Raw genomic sequence first — 19128 nt, forward strand, 5'->3', positions numbered from 1 at the left:
GACTTAAACTCTCAGATTTCATGCACTGATTTTGGTCACTCTAAAAAACATCACCGTGAGCCATCAGCACAAGACGACAGACACATCAACAATGTCCGACAGATTACAGCAGCGAGTTGTGAGTATGAGCTGAGAAAGATAATTCAATCGCGTGACACGGACTAACACAGATGCTCGTGCCTATCAAGGTACTGTTCAAGTTTCTGCAGTTGCATGCCACGGTCCAGGTGTGGCTGTTTGAACAGAGCGACACCCGAATCCAAGGCACTCTGGTGGGCTTTGACGAGTTCATGAATGTGGTGCTTGAGGACGCCATCCAGATTTGTGGCGACAAGGAGCGAAAGATTGGCAAGATCATGTTGAAGGGTGACAACATCACGCTGATTAGTAACATGAGCTAGTCAGTTGAGCGAAGCGAAAAACAGTGCTGATAAGCCAATGTTGGCGAACGAACTTGAGCGCAGCAAAAGTGAGCGAGCTCAGCATGGATCCCCCAGCCCGGAAAAGAAAGAAGCCAATGGCAACATGAGCCAAGAACGATTCGAGGGGCAGAGTACCGTCCCGTCGACTTCCTGCTCAGCCGTATTTATTGACGTCGACGGCAGACGCATTCTATGTATTCTAGTAAATGATTTTGCATGATGAGTCTCGTAGAGGCCGCGATGTATTTGTGTGCCTTTTACCGACGATGTAGTGTATTGTAATATGACTGTAGATGCTGTTGAACCAAGGTAAAGCCGTAGCGAACGGACAAGTTGTTTAAGATAGTACTTTGACAGAGTCTGGTCTTCGTCGCTCCGAGTTGTCGCGTCTAAGACTGCGCTATAAGGTCCTCTAGACTGTCACCTTGACAATCAGGGACACACAACATACCAGTGACAACTCTACCGAGATTATAGAGGCACTTTGGTACATACAAGTACTTGTAGTGTCACGATAACCTCGTGAATCGATATGTTGTATTGTATTTCGTTTGAGATAGGAGCGCGTAACTACTATACTTAACTACTCCATCCTATATGGACCCTACTTAGCAATCATAACAAAGAATCTCCAACAAATACAGGCCACGTCAAAAGAGAGAGAGAGAGAGAGAGATAAGCCTTCAAGCGCTGGCAACATGATAATATAACCCCTCACAATATCTTGTCAACAAGTGCCGAGATTTGTATCCCGTCCAATGCTGACTAAGCATACTAAGTTGTGCTGCATTATCGATCTCCATGTAAGCATCAATCTCTCCGTGCTGTACCACAATGTGGACGATACCCGAACTCAACAACTCGCTACGTCCAGTTCTGTTCAACAATGAAAGCGACGTGATAGTTACGGATCACGTGGGTCTCTACGAAAACAAGCAAAAGGTGCCTAACTTTCAGAACGGCCGTATCTACCTCACCTCTGAACGGCTCATCTATGTCGACAAAGACTCTCCCAAGAAATTCACCATTAGCATTCCTCTCAAGGCTGTCAGCGAGGTAGAACACTCGGGCGGCTTTTATCTGAAAACGTCACCGAAAATCACCTGCTTTTTGAAGCCCGAAGAGACCTCTTCATCTAAAGACTCCGGACATCACGCAGTCGATACCACGTGGATCTGTACCATTTGCTTCATGTCCAATACGCTTAAGAGCTGGAGAGAGGGTAACGAGATCCCCAAGTGCAGTATGTGCGGAGTAAAGCCGTCGATAGACATCATCGACAACGCTGTCAAGGCTACAAAGGATAGCAGCAAGATGACTAAGAAGAAGGCTACTGTGGAAACCAACGAATGTCCTCGTTGCACGTTCAAAAACCACCCGTCAATGCTCAATTGCGAAATGTGTGGAGCTGTCATCAAGGCAATTCAAGCCCAGACAGTCAGATGTCTCATCCCCAACAATTCGCCTGTGGTGGCTTTTCGTCTGTCTTTCAGAAAAGGAGGCGACAAGCTGTTTCTTGAAAAACTCACATCTTGTATCAATAAAGAGGCGGTTTCCAGAACATCCGAAGGGTCCAGAGACTCTAAGGAAAACTCCAGAGACGCGTCTGTCACTCCAGGTCTCTCGGGATTACAATTATCAGGCCAGCAACGCCTCTCGGCGAACGACTCGCTTATGGAATCTGCTCTGGTTGACTTGCAGGCTCTCATGACTCAGGGAAAACAGGTGCTGACACTAGCAAAGTCATTCCAATCACTCATAGAAGCCGAGGGTGGAACTTCTACCACCATCACTGTTTCTTCTTCCTTTGACGCAGCAGACTCTTTATCAGAAGATGTCTTCTACCAGGAGCTGTCTCGAGACCTCTCTGAGTTCCTCCACAGCGGTGTACTCGACAAGGAAGGAGGTATCATCAGCCTGTTCGACCTCTATGCGCTCTACAACAGATCCAGAGGCTACTCTCTGGTCTCTCCAAACGACTTATACAAGGCATGTGCGCAAATGGAGAGCCTGGGACTGCCTGTGAAAATGAGACGCTACAAAAACGGATTTCTGGCAGTCCAGGAGAAGTTCAAGACGAACGACGCACTCACAAAACAACTCATATCGTGGATTAAGACCGTGGACGCTTCAAACACAAAGGGTGTGTCTACTCTGGGGGTCTGCTCCAAGTTCAAATGGAGCGTGGGCGTTGCAGAGGAAGAGCTTCAGTACGCAGAAGAAAAAGGTCTTTTATGTAGAGACGAGCATGTCACTGGTTTGCGATATTTTGTCAATATAATGTGCACGTGACCAAACAATATAGAACTCAACTAATATATTTATTTAAGGCTGATCGCCAACTTCTACGTTTGTACTTGTTTCTACTATACAAGCTGTCGCTACAGTCGTCAATGCATCTACTGTACAAGCAGGCGCTATGCTCCTGCTTGTCTTATGTTAAGCTATAAATAATCCCTTCATTCCGGGTAGTTCTGTCGAAGAACAGGCTCAGAATGAACCACCGGGGGCGGAAGGGAGGGTGCAGGGGTTAGCATACTAAGCCCGGAGCCAGGTTGGGTGTGTGCCTGGTGATGGTGACCAGAAGTATGCGTGGGAGAATGAGACTGAGGGGAGGGTGAGGGCGATGAGCCGGGAGTCACAATGGGCTGTAGCGAAGAAATGGCCTTAATGACGAAGTCCTTCTCGTCGTCGTCCTTCTTGTCCGTCTCCAGGTTGGTGAGGAACGCAATGAGCTTGGTCTTGTTTTTGAGCAGCACATCAGCCACGGGGCGGGGCTTTTTAGGGTTGGCCGCAAATAGCTTGAAGATGTTGAACGCCTCGATGACAATGTTTTTGCTCTTGTCCTTCAATAGCATCATGATGAGCTTGAGGTTCTCGACCTCATTGACATAGGTCGTCATGAATGGGTAGTTGGCCCGCTGTCGGATCAGCTGACCCATGAGTTTGAGCGACTGTCGACGGGTCACATAGTTGGAGCTCTGCATCAGCTTGTTGATGTTGGCGATGAACTTCTCCTTGTTGGCTGCCAGAAACTCGCCGGCCACCTGCTGATGTACCGTGACAATGTCTGACAGCGAGCCAAAGGCGTCTGTGGCGTTCTGGAAGATCTGATGGTCCACGTACTCGAAGAACTTCCATAGTTGGGGGCTCCAGATGATGATCTTGGACAGCTGCTCCCACTTGTTACAGTCGCGCAAGATCTCTCCAGCAGTCAATGCTGAATCGTGGTTGTCGTATGACAGAATAAGGATCTCAAAGATGCGCGGGTGCTGTACCAGGTAGTCAACTGTGGGTGATCTGTCGCCGATCCGTCGACGCAGCAGCGTGTTGAAGATGAGCACCACGTCCTTGCGGGAGGCGAAGTCGAGGGCTCTGAGCGACGTGACCAGCTGTGTGAAGAGCTCTGTTTGATGCATTTCGGAGGCGAGGGCGGCAACCAGCGCCGGTTGCGGGTCCTCGTCCTCGTCGCCCGTGAGAATGAGTTTCATCTGCTGCAGGTTTCGTGACACTTCCTCCGTCACCTTGCGCTTGTCGCCGCTGGGGGACTCGAGTTTGGGGAGCGCGTCGCAGAGAGATCGCACCACATCCTGTGGCGGTTTTTGTTTATTTCGGTTGAATAGGAATGACATTGTGATTGGGGTGTTAGGTCGTTAGGTGGGTAGTAAAGAATTGAAAGTAGTAAGGAGAGAACACAGGCGGTGGGTCTGTCGGCTCGTGACGTAGACCAAGCCGTTTATATAAATCGCTTGAGTCGCTTGAGTTGTTCGAGTTGCCTGAGTCGTCAGTGTGCCGTGTGTCGTTGTTGTATGACGATGTCTGTGGGACTGGTTTTGTGTCACTGAATGTGGTCTCCTTTTGTACACTAGTTGTCAGTGGCAAGGTAGCGGCTGTGTGTGTGTAGCGGCCGGTGCTCAGGATCCTCTTCGAATACCCCGTTTCCGTTTGTGTCGATAAACGCTCTCTTTCTGTGTATTGTGCAGAGTGTGGTGAGCTCCCTTCCAGGTGTCGGGGGACAGATCGTGGGCCTTGATGATGGTGTGTTTGGGTTCTTCCCAATCGGGCCTTTGGGCCTCTGATAAGGTTGGCCCTCATGTGATGGGAGTAGAGGGACATGCATGGAGGTGGGTGATTAATTGAGGGCCATGGGGCAGGGGCAGCCGGACAGGTGTGTGCAGACGAACGAGATTCGTTGGCGCAGCTATTCTCCGACGTGTTCTCAAAGTCGTTTCTTCTCCGTCGCCAAGCCTGCTGCGGCACACACAACTGTCTCACTTTACAGAGTTGCAACCAAAGCTACAGTACCGAAAGTTACAGCGTGGACTTGTACCCGAAGGAGTACGATACTGTAGCTACTGGTACCAATACAGTACATAGTGGTGGAGACTAGCGAACCACCGACTAACGGTGTGCTACTTGTAGCATGTTGGGGAGAAATGGTGAAACAGAGGAAGAAATGAATGAACGTGAAACAAGCAACCCGAATCTACGTATTCTCATTGGGCCACCTGCTTTATTAACTCGCTCTACGCTTCCTCAACCCATAGGCTCACACTGGTTTTTCTTTTTGCCGGTGGCACATCATGTTGACCCCCACGATGATGGCAGTGGTAGACAGGCTCTACCAGAATAGAAGGGGTGGGGGGAAGGTGATATGAGACAATGTGGCAACACACACACACCAACTAGAGCTCTCCGCTTCTTGCCACCAGCCTGGACACCACGATAACTACACTTCCGGACACACTATTTACGTCGTCTCAGTCACTGGCTAAACTTCAAAGCTTGCACCTAAAACGCCGATGTGCCGCCGTTGGGGCCATGGAACGTTTAGCCCCCAGACCAGACGATTATTAGCTCGTGGTGTGGGGTTTGGGGGCTCCAAGAGAGTGGCAGGGAGATAATTTTTCCTTAGTGTGCGTCGTACAAAAACGGACAGTGAAATAATACCGTTCGACGGAAGTGGACGTTACCGTGCGGGTGCTGAAAAAAAGTGTTGGGACACGTTTCAGAGCTTTGACCAGCGTTTCAGAGACATTGTTTCAGTGCCACGTGGAGTGGTGAGCAACGACAGTTTGTACCGACTTGTGGGAAAAAGACAGGTTATGACGTGGTGTAATGCTCCGTGGAAACTAGTAGTTTCACAATACGAGGCACTTTAGACTGTCAAAGATGTGCTGACAGAGTGGTAGCTCCATTTTCAAAGTTGACACTGTTTGGCACATATCATTGGACCGACCTACAAGTAATTAGCATTTTTTTCGTGTGGCGATCTTGTTGGGATATCAAGTATCAGTGGTGCAGTTGTTGGATTAATACTGTAGATTAAACAAATACAGTAATCCCACAAATATCAAATACTGTATAAAATGACTTGTCAACTACAGAACGAAAAACACCGAACAAGTCCAGATCAGCATGCAGGCATTCATTTTTATTTTTATTTTTATTTTATTTTTTTGACACCCTCCGGCTGACATGCCTGTAATATCGGCAGATTTCAATCGCATCTGTACATCTGTACAGATACGAGCAATTGTATATGGTTCAGTGGTTATTGCATGGAAGCGATAGTTGGTTGGTTCACCGAACATCCGCCGTACTTTGAATTTTCCACCCGCCTCTCCCACATTAAGCGATGAGGAGTGAGACATGATCAGCATACGATATGATAGCACGATATAAAATAGGGGAAGCGGCCAATTCGTGAGGTGAACAAACAGTGAAGACGGGGAAAGTGGAAATTTATTTCGCCATATGGCTGCGCTTGTAAATTGTTCTCTGCAATCTCGCCAAACCCCTCTCCCACTTGCTGCTGTTATTGCCGATACCCCTTGCTTGGTGCCTATGATAAGCGAAAAAGAAACGAAGGGTGAATGACATAACAGAACGCTCAACGAGACACACAGGAAAAAAACGGAAAAAACCAATCGAGCGTTGCAAAACGAATCGACGGATCCAGTATTAAAATACAGCTACATTGCGAAGATCAAGACAAGGTGGTAGCATGACAGGGTGGCTACAAATAGTGTGCGGCTGAGGAATGTGAGAGGTGGTTTGACTGTGCTCCAGATATTTTATTATTACAAGCAAGATTACAAGCACAGTCTCTATGGCAATATTTTCGTTGCCCCTAATTGAACAATTGAACACCATGTTGATCACGACAGTGATGAACAACATGAAGGGGTTCAAACTGAGCTCAGACGTACCAGACGTACACTTGTATACCATATGTCCACCGTATCCACCATAGCTCGATATTTTTGCTCCAGAATCCACCAAACACGACAGCAGTTCGTATCTAGCCCACTTTTAGCACCCAACTATTTCACTTAATGGTGCAATAGGCGCTTTATTTTTTAGCCCTTCCCCGAGCAAAAACACACTATGGTTGACTTGCCTGACAGGAGTGCATAAGCTGTAGGTGAGGCTGGCCAAAATACCCCCAGCAAGCCATAGACACGAGATTGGGTCCTGAAACAAGCCAAGATAGTCATAGCCCCACGCCAACGATCCTCGTGTTTGCACCCCATTGCACCCCAATGAAACACAGGGGTGCATATGGTGCATGAGACTACATACTCGTTCACTTGTATGTACCACCTCAATGCAGTAGGTGCAAGGGAAGTTTATTTTCTCAGGGGCACATGAACAAGCCCAAACCTATGGCAGAATGAAGGACACCAGCAACACGTTTTTCTCGTCCATATCACTTGTCGAAAACGCCCTCACTTCCCTCTCCGACCCTATAATATCGCGTGGATCATCTCATCTTGCCGCCATCACCCTTCACCACCTCTTCACACACTAAAACACGCACTAGTTAGGTTGGTCGATCCTTGCAGGGATATCAAGTCAAAAAGAAGTCCACCGTCAGATATCAACCCCATTCTCACCTCCCCTTCCACTGCGTTTCCCCAATGGGCATCTTCAAGAAGTTCTTTTCGGGGCAGCTGTTCCACGAACGCAAGGTCGAAAAGCCCCCTGTTCTCCAGGTCCATCTGTCGCTTCCAAAAGTGCCTCTGGGTGATATTCAGGGCGAACTCAACGTGGTAGCAGACAAATACAGCCCGCCAGACGAGTCCACAACCGAAGACTTGTTGTCAAAAACCTCCTCGGCGAAAACCCTCGGCCAAAATAACGACTCTCTGCTCAATCTCCATGAAGCAGAACTGAAGAAACAGGCGTCCGAGCTCTACAACGACTCAAAACTCGAACTGGCGGCGTTTCTTGGTGCCGAGGAACGGGCAGAACTAAGACTGTTTTACTTCAAATGTTTCGACTTCCAGAATGTCGGCATCCTGGGCGCTCTCAGACAGGTCTGTGATAAGCTATACATGAAAGCCGAATCGCAGCATCTGGACCGGATCATTGACTCGTTTTCGGAACGCTGGGTGGAATGCAACCCCAAACACGCCTACAAGACCGTTTCGCACGTGTACACACTGTCCTACTCAATCATGCTGCTCAACACAGACATGTGCTGTACAGACGATAGAGACCGCATGACACGGACCAAGTACGTGCAAACGACGTTTCGAGCAATCATCTCCCTCACAAACGACTCGGACAAAGAATGGCAGGACGGAATTGTCACTCTGCTCAGAAATATTTATAATTCTCTTCAGGAGACTCCTCTGAGACTGGCGTCTGTCCAGCAGGAGCAATCGACGCCCGAAAAGCTGGTGGCCATTCAGAGACGAGTCTCCATTTCCTCTTTACGCGACAGAAACACCGACAACGACGCTGCGTCTGTCGTTTCGAAGCTTTCCCACCGCTCTTCTTGGTACCAGAAGAGTACCTATGCTCCCTCCTTGGACTCTGTGGACTCTTCTATTGGAGGAGGCTCTGTGGGTTTTTCATCGGCTCTTTGGAATGCAGTCATTCGAGAAGAGTACGCCAATTCAGACGGAGGTGCAGAAACCGAGGTGTCCGAAGAAGATACCGTGGAGTACAACGAGGTTTCCACTCTGGAGCTTTTCGGACCTCCCTGGGCCAAAGAGGGCCTTCTGAAGCTGGTTTCTGGAGCCAGAAAAATCAGAAAACGAAATGCCAAGGACCAGGTCTTTGTCGTTGTCCAACGAGGCTACCTCAAGGTCTTCCGGTTCGACCGAACCCCCTCGGCGCAGTCCAGATCGTCATCTCTGGGTTCTGGCAACTGGATGCAAAATGCCACTCTCATTTCCAACGTGATTCTTGTCCATACGACGGCCCAGATCACCGTCAACTCGTGCTTCTCCCTGACTCTCCCCAACGGTAGCCAAGTGACATTCCAGGCGGGCACCAACGATATTGCCAAGGAGTACGTGTACACATGTAACTACTGGGCCGCCCGCGTGAGTCTTGCGCTACCTGAAGAGCTGGTAACCAGTTCGGAGTACGGCTGGGAAAGACCCCTCAAGCTGTACGATGAAGCTGAACCTAAGTACTTGTCGGCTGTTAACCACAATACGGTGGTTGTTAAAGCTACAAGTATCACTCTCAAGGACTGGGAACCTCCTGTTGCTTCTACCGTTAAGAGCACCCTAGACGAAGAAGACCAACTCTTTTCTTTCCAGCAACATCTACAGACAGTTGAACAACAACTCGAGGAGCACAGTAAGCTGAAACAGCGACTGTTGAACATTTACCCGTCGTACGCTCCCGTCACTCTGAGAGTCATGGGCAACTGGCAGAAGAAAAATACCCACCTGCTGCGCGAGGTGGTCAAGTTCAAGCTCTACGTAGGAGTTTTGAGCCAGGCTGTCAGTGACGGCCTCAAATGCCAGAGCCCAAACGTCACTATTAACGAGGAGGCTTAAGCCTGTGTAATTTTACCATGTATTTATTAATCAACTAACAGATGAAGAGGCGACCATGGCGTACTTATGATTGACAGATAGAAGTAGCTGCATATCTCACAGAAGCCAAAGCAATATAATCGCAAGAAACTGTAGACACTGGAATGTACAGAACGATATGGTTCTCATAGTACAAGTACCGGATACTTGTAGTATCAATTCTCCTGTGGTGTACATATTCTGGAAGATATACACTTAAAAATATGGCGGCATCCAATTTACGGATGGTGATGTGGATGCAATAGATTACAGTACGAATTTACCGGAGATTTCAACGTAGAACACCCCAACTGCACCGTACAAGTACTATACTTGTAGCAACTACTCCACGAATATTCTTTTTTACCACTCGAAAACCACTCTTGGCGCTAAATAAAACTTGCATCAGACACGCGTGATAAGCGAGACCTTCTCGAAGCGAGATGATCCCATCATATTTTGTTAAGAGAGATGAAGTATCAAAATGGGTAGTGTACGTACAGTACGCCATAGATGATAAAACATTGTAGACAGCAGAATTTGTCGTAATATTCACCAATTAGGAAACATTCCCTGTCTGCATGATTGTCTGCATGTACGGCACGGCTGCTGACAAATTCATAACGGTAGATGAACGCTATTGTAGCTGCCTGGTGCATACGACCCCCTTATATAATAGACGTACACCATTGACAGTTGGGACCTGGTATTGCTGCTTGCTATTCATTCGCCTGCTACAATGACACACCTATTCTCACCCATCCAAGTGGGAGCTTCGCAACTCTCGAACCGTGTTGTTCTTGCTCCCCTGACTCGAATTCGAGCTGAGAAGCATGTGCCTTCTGATCTCGCAGTGGAGTACTACACCCAGCGAGCTTCCAGCAGTGGCACCCTGCTGATTTCAGAAGCCACATACATCCATCCTTCGTGTGCGGGACACAAGAACCGCCCTGGCCTCGTTCCTGGGGTGTGGAGTGACGATGCTGTTTTGACTGGATGGAAAAGAGTGATTGAAGGGGTTCATTCCAAGGGATCCAAGATGTACATTCAATTATGGGACCTGGGTCGAGTAGCCGACTATGAGACCCTTCAGGATATTGGGGGGTATGACTTGGTGGGTCCCTCAGCTATTGCTCAAGAGGGGGATGACGAAGGAAGCAAACACATTCGCGCCTTGAGTGTTTCTGAAATCAAACAAAAAGTCAGGTATTTCGTCGAGGCCGCTAAGAATGCTATTGCCGCTGGAGCTGACGGAGTGGAGATTCATTCTGCTAACGGATACCTCCCCGATCAGTTTTTGCACTGGAACTCCAATCACAGAACAGACGAGTATGGAGGCAGCGTCGAGAATCGTGCACGGTTTTTATTGGAGATTGTGGATGCCGTGGCTGATTCTGTTGGTGCTGACAGAGTAGGTGTAAGATTCTCTCCTTGGACCACTTACCAGGATATGGATGTTGATGAAGACAAGACACTGCCTCAGTACAAGTACCTGTTTGAGCAGCTGGAGAAGAGAGCTGTTGAAGATGAGACTAAACGGTTGTCTTATATCCATGTGGTTGAACCTCGAGTTGATGGAGTGAACGATGTGACTACCAAGTCGTGGCAGTCCAACGAGCCCTTCAGAAAGATCTGGACAGGAAATCTCATCAGAGCTGGAGGATTCAAGAGACAGAGTGCCATTGAGGTTGCTCAACAGGACAACAAGACTCTGGTTGCGTTTGGACGGTATTTTATTTCCAATCCTGATCTGGTGAAGAGGTTGGAAGAGGATAAGGCGCTGACTCAATATGACAGAGCTACCTTCTATCTTCCTGGAGCTCAAGGATATACGGACTATTCGTTCTATGACGAGACAGAGTGAAAAGAATTGACCAATGGGCTGATTGATACCAAGGGCAGTACTAGATAGATAATAGAAAATATGTAAGCAATGTCAGTAACCAAGAGTGAGTATGGGTAACTATCATAATTGGAGACACCATCGGCGCCTTATGTATCAATTCATCCATTTTTACTTGCCGCTGTGCTCACAGCGAAGAGCTCATAGAACATTCCAACACTCTAGTAATGCACATCCACCATCCACAATTTGCTAACAAACATCAAACATTTTATACATAATTCTACTGGAGGCGACAGGACGCGACGCGGAGCGTAAAACGCCCCACCCGGGGTCTAACACGATGCAGTAGCTCCAAAGCGAAGTACAAGTAATGGAGTTGCGTCTAATCTCGCTTCTCTCGATTAGACCACCTTAGACCATCCCTTGTATTCATCCTTACCGTACTGGATATCTCCAATCCACTCATTAACAGTCTCAGTCAGCTTACCGGCCTCCTTGCCAGGCTGGAGAGGAATGTTAATAGTCTTCTCTCCCCATCCAATCTCCTTGATAGGCGAGACAACAGCGGCAGTACCAGCTCCAAAGGCCTCAACAAGCTCGCCCTTCTCGGCAGCCTCCGCGACCTCTTTAATAGTGCAGTATCGCTCGGAAACGATCCAGTCAGCAGAAGGCAATCGTTCTCGAGCCAGCTCCAGAATGGAGTCTCGAGTGACACCCTCGAGAATAGTACCGTCCAAAGGAGCAGTGACAAGCTCCTTCTTGCCGTTTCGCTCAAACACAAAGAAGGCGTTCATGGTACCGACCTCGGTGATGTTGCCCTCGTCGCCAAACAGCCACAGGTTCTGCTGGTAGCCTCGAGAAGCGGCCTGCTGCTGAGGCTTGATACAGGGAGCGTAGTTGGCTCCCAGCTTCTTGTTTCCGACTCCTCCAGGCCAGGCTCGGACAGCGTAGTCAGTAGCCTCCAGCTTGACGGCCTTGAATCCGGTAGGGTAGTAGGGGCCGACGGGGGATGCAATGACGTAAAAGAGCGCCTTATCGGGGGTTCCGACGCCGAGAGCGGCGGTGGTTCCAATCAGAGAAGGTCGGAGGTACATGGAGTAGCCTCGTCCCTCGGGGATCCAAGCGGAATCAAGCTTGGCCAATTGGCCAATCAGCTTGGCAGCCTCGGCGCCATCAAACTCGGGCAGGCAGATTCGCTCGGCCGATGTGTTCATTCGGTGCATGTTCTTGTCGACTCGGAACAGACGCACGTTTCCAGACTCGTCCTTGTAAGCCTTGAGGCCCTCGAAACACTCAAAGGCATAGTGCAGGACGACGGCGGAGGGATCCAGCTCAAGAGGACCGTAGGGGGTGATCTGGGGAGCAGCCCAGCCGTCCTTGGCAGTCCACTCGACAGTCAGCATGTGGTCGGTGAAGGTATGGCCGAAAATGAGATCCTTGGGGGCCTGCTTTTCCTTGGGGGACTTGGTCTTGGTGATCTGGAGCTTGGAGGCGTCCATTCCGGCGCCCAGACGCATGGAGGAGGTGCTGAAGGCCCGCGAAAGCGATCTCAAGTTGTTTCGAAGCATGGTAACGGCTTGGGTGGTGTTGTGGGAAGAGAGATCAGGTGTGAGTAATTTAGACGCTGGAGGTTTACACGAGGGGGTCGATAGCCGGATTTTAGGGTTGGGGTAGCACCAGTAAACTGATCGGTGCGGTATCGGCGTGGCCCTTTTTAGAACCGTTTCAGACCCCCAAGAGAAAACATGAGGTTATAGAAGTAATTAGAAACGTGTATTACATGGAATTCCATCTTCATACGGCCTAAATCACGTATCTATGTCATTCTATCTGACGCTCTGTTCCTAACGTGTTGCAACTTCAAGTCTGAGTTTATGCAACCCCCTCAACATCCAGACTGGGGTAATAGCAGCAGAAAAAATATTGGCCGATCCGACAAAAAACAGAGTTATTGAGTGACAAAAAAAGCTACTTGAACAAGTATTGTACATGTAGAAAACTTGTGGAAAAACGAAGTTGAGAAAAATCATCTAAGGACGTATGAATAATAACTAACTCGTTGACATGATTAAATCAATTTCGTCCAGTTGCACACTAGAACGATTCGGTTGTTCTTGTATGTAGGATACCCCAGCCATTGGTTCCCGAAAATAGCATGATTCTGTTTGTCTTGGTGTGCTCGTATTATGTTGGCGGTAACTGGCGGCGATGTGGTGCGGCGTACAGATGAGTGGAAGTACCAGTACATACGTAGATGGGTATCGGAGGAGTTGGAAAGAAGACCTAAAGGAGATTACAAACAATGTCATCTATGGTCGGATGTCTGAAAGGATCAGCTGAGTGAGTCCTGTGGATTCGAGGGAGCATACTCCGTGTAGATGCAGAGCATTATGTTGGGGCGATCTAAAGTAGGACCATGAAGACATTCTGAGAATAGTGTATTATGTAATGAACGAGCATGTATATTTTTGGTATAAAATGACTGTATGGTTGGAAATTACGTAGAACATACGATACACAGCTTTGACTTTAAATTGGCTGAAAATCATGGTGTACTGACGGTTTGTTTGAGACAGCTCTAAAACAGGAATATGGACTACAGTAATCAGAGTGAAGTAAATGAAGACATGGTAAAAGCTTCAATAATTAAATACTTCAGTTTGATCCACGCTGTGCTAGTCAGACACTACATAACCCGAGAGCTGCCCAATGCCGTCCTATTCATGATCACAAACAATCCACCGATTGGACCGTAGTTATCTGGAAATGAATAAACCAATCCGAAGGATCAATTCACTTCATATGTAAAAAATTACGACTGGAATACCCTCAAATGAGTGCACATACACAACACAAGTACAACAAACAGTATCATCTGTGCCTCTACAAAATAACCACACCCGTTCAAAATTGGGTATTAGGTCGAATCAAACGGGTTTTGTGACAAATCTTCTAAGTGATATAGCCGTTTTCTAACTCTCTCACCTGTTTTTAAAGTACTTATACCAGTTTCTCTACTGAGTTTCGATAATGCACTTCGGTCATTGTTTCCTTATCGCAACCTTATCATGACAATGAGTGTTCGATATTATTTTGTGCGAAATAATATAGACACTTCCAGGGCAGCTATATCGAATAATATTTCTCTTAGTATACTTTTCCGCAGATATCCATGAGCTCAAATTCACCATTATCTCCGACCTATTCATGTCCCAAAGTCCCAAATACCTCACCAGCCCCCGAATTGGAAGGTTCAAAAGGGCCAGCTGACGGTTGTTTCAGGTGGCTGGAAGCGCGTTATTGGAGGCAAGTATTTGTAGCCTGATTTAGATCCCTGCATTGGCCATGAAAGTGCTGGAAGAGTCTGTGAGTTACTCTGTAGATGACTTCTGTTATATGTATACCGTGCTATGAGATAGAGCCGGTGCATTACAGACGTACTTACAATGCTGCTAACTACTCAATTATCGACATGTTATAGTGCTGGAAGTTTCTCTGATTCCAGATTTCCATATCTCCAGCTTCAAAATCACTCCAACACTTTCCCTCCACCGCCGTTAGACCACTCCATGGTGGATCCTTGAGGTTATCGGTTATCTCCTCGTATTACTACGGGTAGACCGTTTGGGCATGTCTAAGTTGGGTGTACCCCAAGGTCAGGTGGAGATATTGGTTTGAGATTGAAGGTTGACGTTCAATATTGGGCAAGTGTCAACTTCTTGGCAGAGCAATTGTGCGATTTATCTATTCACCAATTAATCGCTCAATTGCTTGTATCACCATGAGTATTGCTTTCCGTTCACTCCACTATCTCAATCACTCAACTGCCGGTCCTTGTCTCGTATCTATGACTGATAGTCCTCTCTGATGAACGTACCACTACTTGTAGTTAGCGAAAGGCAGTCGCTCCGTAAACTCCACTCCACTCTAACGACCGCTCGTATACCGTGATTATCCATACCTGCCGATCTCTATTTATGGCTGGCTGTGGATACACCCCCAGCGGACTGACATACGATCACCAGAAATACTTCTAGACAGAACCAAACGTGTTCGCCACCGCCGGACGCGGCTCGTGACACACCTCGCTTCTATTTTTGTACACGCCTCTCTGCTGCTCGCCAGCCGTGTCTCTTATGTGATGTTGCTTGCCGGAGGAATGTGAGCCTATGTAGATATAGCTCTTGGGCATGTGTTGGAGTGCAGCACGTGAGCGGAGGGTGCATGGATGTGGGATGATATAGGTGCCGAGGAATGGACCGAGGTGTGGAATTTGGAAATTTGAGCGTCTTTTGGACCACATTACCAACCTGCTCTTTTGGGGGCAGCATCATCTTCACATGGGGCCACCTGAGGCTGGATCTTCAGTTGGGACTACAAGCCCTCTACTTTTCAGTGATATGCTATGATCTATCGGAGTTACCAACCTTACAGCGTGAGAAAGTGAGTGGGTATAGCCAAGTATTTGGGAGGAAAATGATATTTTTAATATCGATGAAAAATAGTGGTAATTTCAAAAACATAGAGCCGAGAATATATCTATTTTCCCGAATTTTCCCACTCATTTTTTTGCTCATTTTTCACCAGTTGTTTTCTCCCACTCTCGTTTAAGTTGGAGGTGCCCCGGTGACATCCTATTTTTGGCCCACGTTGGGCAACAGAGTGCCAGTTTGGGGCTTGAGAAATTTAGGAGAGGGTGGAGACATTTGGGGAGGTCTTTAGAGGCATTTTGGGGAAGTTGAGGGTCCAGAAACGTCACGTCACGGCCTGAAACACGTCCCCGATAATTTCCCTTCGTCTCCACTCGCCTCTTTCTTGCGACGACTTCGTCTTTGGTTTTTTTGTTTCTGCTTTAGGGTCGTCGTCTCCGTTGCCTTTTTCGCTTTCCGCTTGTCGTCTTTTTTCAATTTTTCTCACAACTCTGTCGATCGGAATGTGAGAGGCGTGGATTTGGACAGACTGGGGAGGCGAATACGAGTTGAAAGAGACGGTGCGTGGGGCGGAGATGATGAAATCAACCCATAATCACGGCGACAGATTTGTCTCTGTAGTTGTTGCCAAACACGTACCACCATGAACGCGTTTGTTCCATGCATGACTCCCTGCGTCAGGCTCTTGTTTGACAGACCAATATATGCAACGCCAGTCAAGGTTTGGCTGCAATGGCCCACCACAGCCCGATCTGACCCAGACAATGGGAGAGATATATAGGAGGAGGGACTCCACCAGAAAGAGGTGAAAAAATACAACCACACAAATCCACAACGACCAAGCATTAATATACGACCAGTCAGACTAGCCAAGACAAGCAACACCCTGCTAGACGACACAAACACACCCCACAAACATCTCAAACGATAGCCTCTAGTAAAAAAGCCATCAATATTCAAGACGATACTTGAGAACCACAACCACACCACCACCACCACCACCACCATCACCACCACCACATTATGAGCATCTGCCTGAACCCCCCCAACCTCAACACCTCTGCATCTCACAACCACAACCAGATCTCGCTCGACATGTCGCTGTCCATGGACTTTTTGAAACTGATGCTGGAGGACAAGAAGCGACGCGGCGCGTTGAAGAGAGACACCAAGGGAGTCAAGAAGGCGAAGAAGAGTGTGCGATTTGTGGTCTAGAAGACGAGCACAAAGTCCGAGTGTCGCACGACATGAAACCCACATACAGCATCACCTCACCATCCCCTATATCCACTCTATTTCTCAGCATCACCTCGTTTCATATGACCACTACGCATGGCCTCATTCATCAATGAACATCCATCACGTGATCTGCGGCACGTGACTGCCGCCCCTCCCCACTCATCTTGCATACTAAATCTATTTATTTATCGTACGTTGCTCCGTTGTAGGTTGTCGTACTTGTAGCTCCATCAACTGATCAAACGCATATATCGCGCTTGCCCCATTCACGTCATGTCTCGTACGTGCTGTACTGCAATGTCCTGATCTTCCAAGCCTCGGTATTGTCCCATCCATTGTTGCAACTTTATTTTGGGTCGTACGATAGATCCAAGGAAGGCGTTTTGGGTCAACTTGAAAAGAGTATTATAAAGCTAGAATGATGAAAAAGGACATTGAATTGAATATTTTGACCAATATGATCCAAATGAAACCTCTAACTCCCTTCTAGCGTTTCTATATCTGGTGTTGTAAGGTATCAGATCGGTTCGATCTTCATTTTCGGTTTCCAAGTAAAAGCTAAGTAAAGTTCCATGCTCGAGATCATTCCACCCATGCAGAGCTGTGGATTGATACAACTCTAGAGATGAATATCTGGCCGAATTGAGTGAAAATTGAAATGTAACGAGCTGATACTGTCTTTTACAGGTGTTAAGAGCGCAGAAGTTACAGCAAATTTCTTTGTCAATGGTGAAGTGCTAGGCTGGGTTAGCTATGGGACTGGTTTGTCTACAACTATCACAACTAACTTGTAAAAAATCGTAAGAAAGGAACATGCCTCTGCCCAGGCAACGCGCTCAGTGAACAAAAAAGAAGAAGAAAAATACTTCTTTCAGAGCTTAGACTCCACTTCCACCACCAAATAAATCCAAACATCGACCACCCTTCATTGCTATTGCTTTTCTAGATTTAATTTGGTCCCTGATCTTCTCTTTCTGTTGCCTTCTTCTGCAGAAGATCGAGGACTCCAGGTTTGACTCAGCGTTGTTGGAGCCTGTGATTGGGTTCACCATGACGTCAACATGTAGGTCCGACGTTAGCAAGAAAAAGGTTAGACCGAGACATCAGCAGTAAGATACCCTTGCCATGTTGCGGGTGTCTCACCGCGTATCGCAGTTGAGTCGTGTTTCACAGATCGCGAGATCGAGCAACTGTGTGTACTGGTGCCTTACTGTAGCCGCCGGCTGGGTGCAGAAGTGCAAATAAATGCTACAGTTGTGGTTAACCCAATTGTACAAGCACTACTACGAGTGGATTTTATGATACCAATCGAGCCAGAGCGAGATTCTGAGTCCATAAGTCTTATTTTTGTCCCAGTTTGTCCTGGAAATAATGTCAGAATGGATGTTATTCAGTGCTCTTCGATGGCCTCTTACAGAGTGAATCGTGTATTGATACAAGACCGGTAGTCCTTGGGCTACAGTAATTGTTGTTCATTCATGTACATGGAAAATTCATTAAATATTTACTGGTACGGTACGACTACTGGCACTGCTATTGGATGTCAAGCGGAGAGGAGAAAATGCAGAAAATTAATACAATGAACAGATATTATTAATTAATTTTGATTTTTTGCAGACTTAAAAAACTATCCCTTTTCGACTTCCATGTCTTGTACAATATTACAGATAACCGTGCATATTACTTATTTTAGTCATAATCACTGCACCACTTCAATGTCGAAACCTGCAAAACAACAACTACGAAAGCTGATAGCCCAGAGGGTCGCTGATGTTAGCAAAGACAGCATCCAGAAACAGTCTCTCGCCACAACAGCGGCTCTCAGAACGCTCAACGAGTACAAATCGGCCCAGAACATTGCCTTCTACATGAACATGGACAGTGGAGAACTGGAGACCATGGATATGATCCGAAACGCGTTTGAGGACAAAAAACGGGTGTTTCTGCCACGCATTGAGAAACTAGCCGACACAGCCGACAAGATCCATCCGTGCCAAAAATCCGAGCTCAGAATGCTCGAAATTGTCGATTTCAAAGACGTCCAGAACTTGCAGCCAAGAGGACCATATAAACTGAAGGAACCGACCAAGGATGCCAAGGATGTTCTTGAGTCAGGTGGACTGGGGCTCATTGTGCTTCCAGGGGTAGCCATGACCCCTCAATGTGCCAGATTGGGCCACGGGGTGGGCTTCTATGATGCATACATTCATAAGCACGAGAAGCTGCTGGGAGTGCCTAAGTTGGTAGGTGTTTGTCTGAGAGAGCAACTAGTGGACGAATTGCCACTAGAAGAACATGACCGGCTGCTGGATGTCGTTGTTTCAGGGGCCAGCGTGTATAGAAAGGTTGAATAGCAACTTAGTGTATAT

The 19128-nt window shown here is 47.5% G+C and overlaps 10 protein-coding genes across 10 annotated transcripts; 5 read left to right on the plus strand and 5 right to left on the minus strand.

Moving 5' to 3' along the window:
- Positions 1 to 91: 91 nt before the first annotated feature.
- On the plus strand, positions 92 to 401 carry YALI1_D01305g (uncharacterized protein; the record flags this gene model as incomplete). The annotated part of the gene is made up of 2 exons (XM_502273.3): positions 92 to 118; positions 171 to 401. 2 exons carry the CDS (start codon positions 92 to 94, stop codon positions 399 to 401), a joined length of 258 nt encoding a protein of 85 aa, XP_502273.1.
- An 855-nt stretch (positions 402 to 1256) lies between these two features.
- Positions 1257 to 2714, plus strand: YALI1_D01317g (uncharacterized protein; the record flags this gene model as incomplete). The annotated part of the gene is made up of 1 exon (XM_502274.3): positions 1257 to 2714. One exon carries the CDS (start codon positions 1257 to 1259, stop codon positions 2712 to 2714), a length of 1458 nt encoding a protein of 485 aa, XP_502274.3.
- A 167-nt stretch (positions 2715 to 2881) lies between these two features.
- YALI1_D01345g (uncharacterized protein) lies at positions 2882 to 4054 on the minus strand (the record flags this gene model as incomplete). Its single annotated transcript, XM_502275.1, has 1 exon — positions 2882 to 4054. One exon carries the CDS (start codon positions 4052 to 4054, stop codon positions 2882 to 2884), a length of 1173 nt encoding a protein of 390 aa, XP_502275.1.
- A 13-nt stretch (positions 4055 to 4067) lies between these two features.
- YALI1_D01350g (uncharacterized protein) lies at positions 4068 to 4538 on the minus strand (the record flags this gene model as incomplete). The annotated part of the gene is made up of 1 exon (XM_068282559.1): positions 4068 to 4538. One exon carries the CDS (start codon positions 4536 to 4538, stop codon positions 4068 to 4070), a length of 471 nt encoding a protein of 156 aa, XP_068138660.1.
- Positions 4539 to 7345: 2807 nt separating this feature from the next.
- On the plus strand, positions 7346 to 9226 carry YALI1_D01378g (uncharacterized protein; the record flags this gene model as incomplete). The annotated part of the gene is made up of 1 exon (XM_502276.1): positions 7346 to 9226. One exon carries the CDS (start codon positions 7346 to 7348, stop codon positions 9224 to 9226), a length of 1881 nt encoding a protein of 626 aa, XP_502276.1.
- Positions 9227 to 9983: 757 nt separating this feature from the next.
- Positions 9984 to 11108, plus strand: YALI1_D01404g (uncharacterized protein; the record flags this gene model as incomplete). The annotated part of the gene is made up of 1 exon (XM_502277.3): positions 9984 to 11108. One exon carries the CDS (start codon positions 9984 to 9986, stop codon positions 11106 to 11108), a length of 1125 nt encoding a protein of 374 aa, XP_502277.1.
- A 383-nt stretch (positions 11109 to 11491) lies between these two features.
- YALI1_D01431g (uncharacterized protein) lies at positions 11492 to 12658 on the minus strand (the record flags this gene model as incomplete). The annotated part of the gene is made up of 1 exon (XM_502278.1): positions 11492 to 12658. The coding sequence occupies one exon, from the start codon at positions 12656 to 12658 to the stop codon at positions 11492 to 11494; it is 1167 nt and encodes a 388-aa protein (XP_502278.1).
- A 2321-nt stretch (positions 12659 to 14979) lies between these two features.
- On the minus strand, positions 14980 to 15282 carry YALI1_D01456g (uncharacterized protein; the record flags this gene model as incomplete). Its single annotated transcript, XM_068282560.1, has 2 exons — positions 14980 to 15097; positions 15140 to 15282. 2 exons carry the CDS (start codon positions 15280 to 15282, stop codon positions 14980 to 14982), a joined length of 261 nt encoding a protein of 86 aa, XP_068138661.1.
- A 721-nt stretch (positions 15283 to 16003) lies between these two features.
- Positions 16004 to 16780, minus strand: YALI1_D01472g (uncharacterized protein; the record flags this gene model as incomplete). Its single annotated transcript, XM_068282561.1, has 1 exon — positions 16004 to 16780. One exon carries the CDS (start codon positions 16778 to 16780, stop codon positions 16004 to 16006), a length of 777 nt encoding a protein of 258 aa, XP_068138662.1.
- Positions 16781 to 18405: 1625 nt separating this feature from the next.
- Positions 18406 to 19113, plus strand: YALI1_D01489g (uncharacterized protein; the record flags this gene model as incomplete). The annotated part of the gene is made up of 1 exon (XM_502280.3): positions 18406 to 19113. One exon carries the CDS (start codon positions 18406 to 18408, stop codon positions 19111 to 19113), a length of 708 nt encoding a protein of 235 aa, XP_502280.2.
- Positions 19114 to 19128: the final 15 nt, after the last annotated feature.

Source organism: Yarrowia lipolytica, chromosome 1D (assembly GCF_001761485.1).
Source record: "Yarrowia lipolytica chromosome 1D, complete sequence".
Taxonomy (NCBI): Eukaryota; Fungi; Ascomycota; class Dipodascomycetes; order Dipodascales; genus Yarrowia; species Yarrowia lipolytica.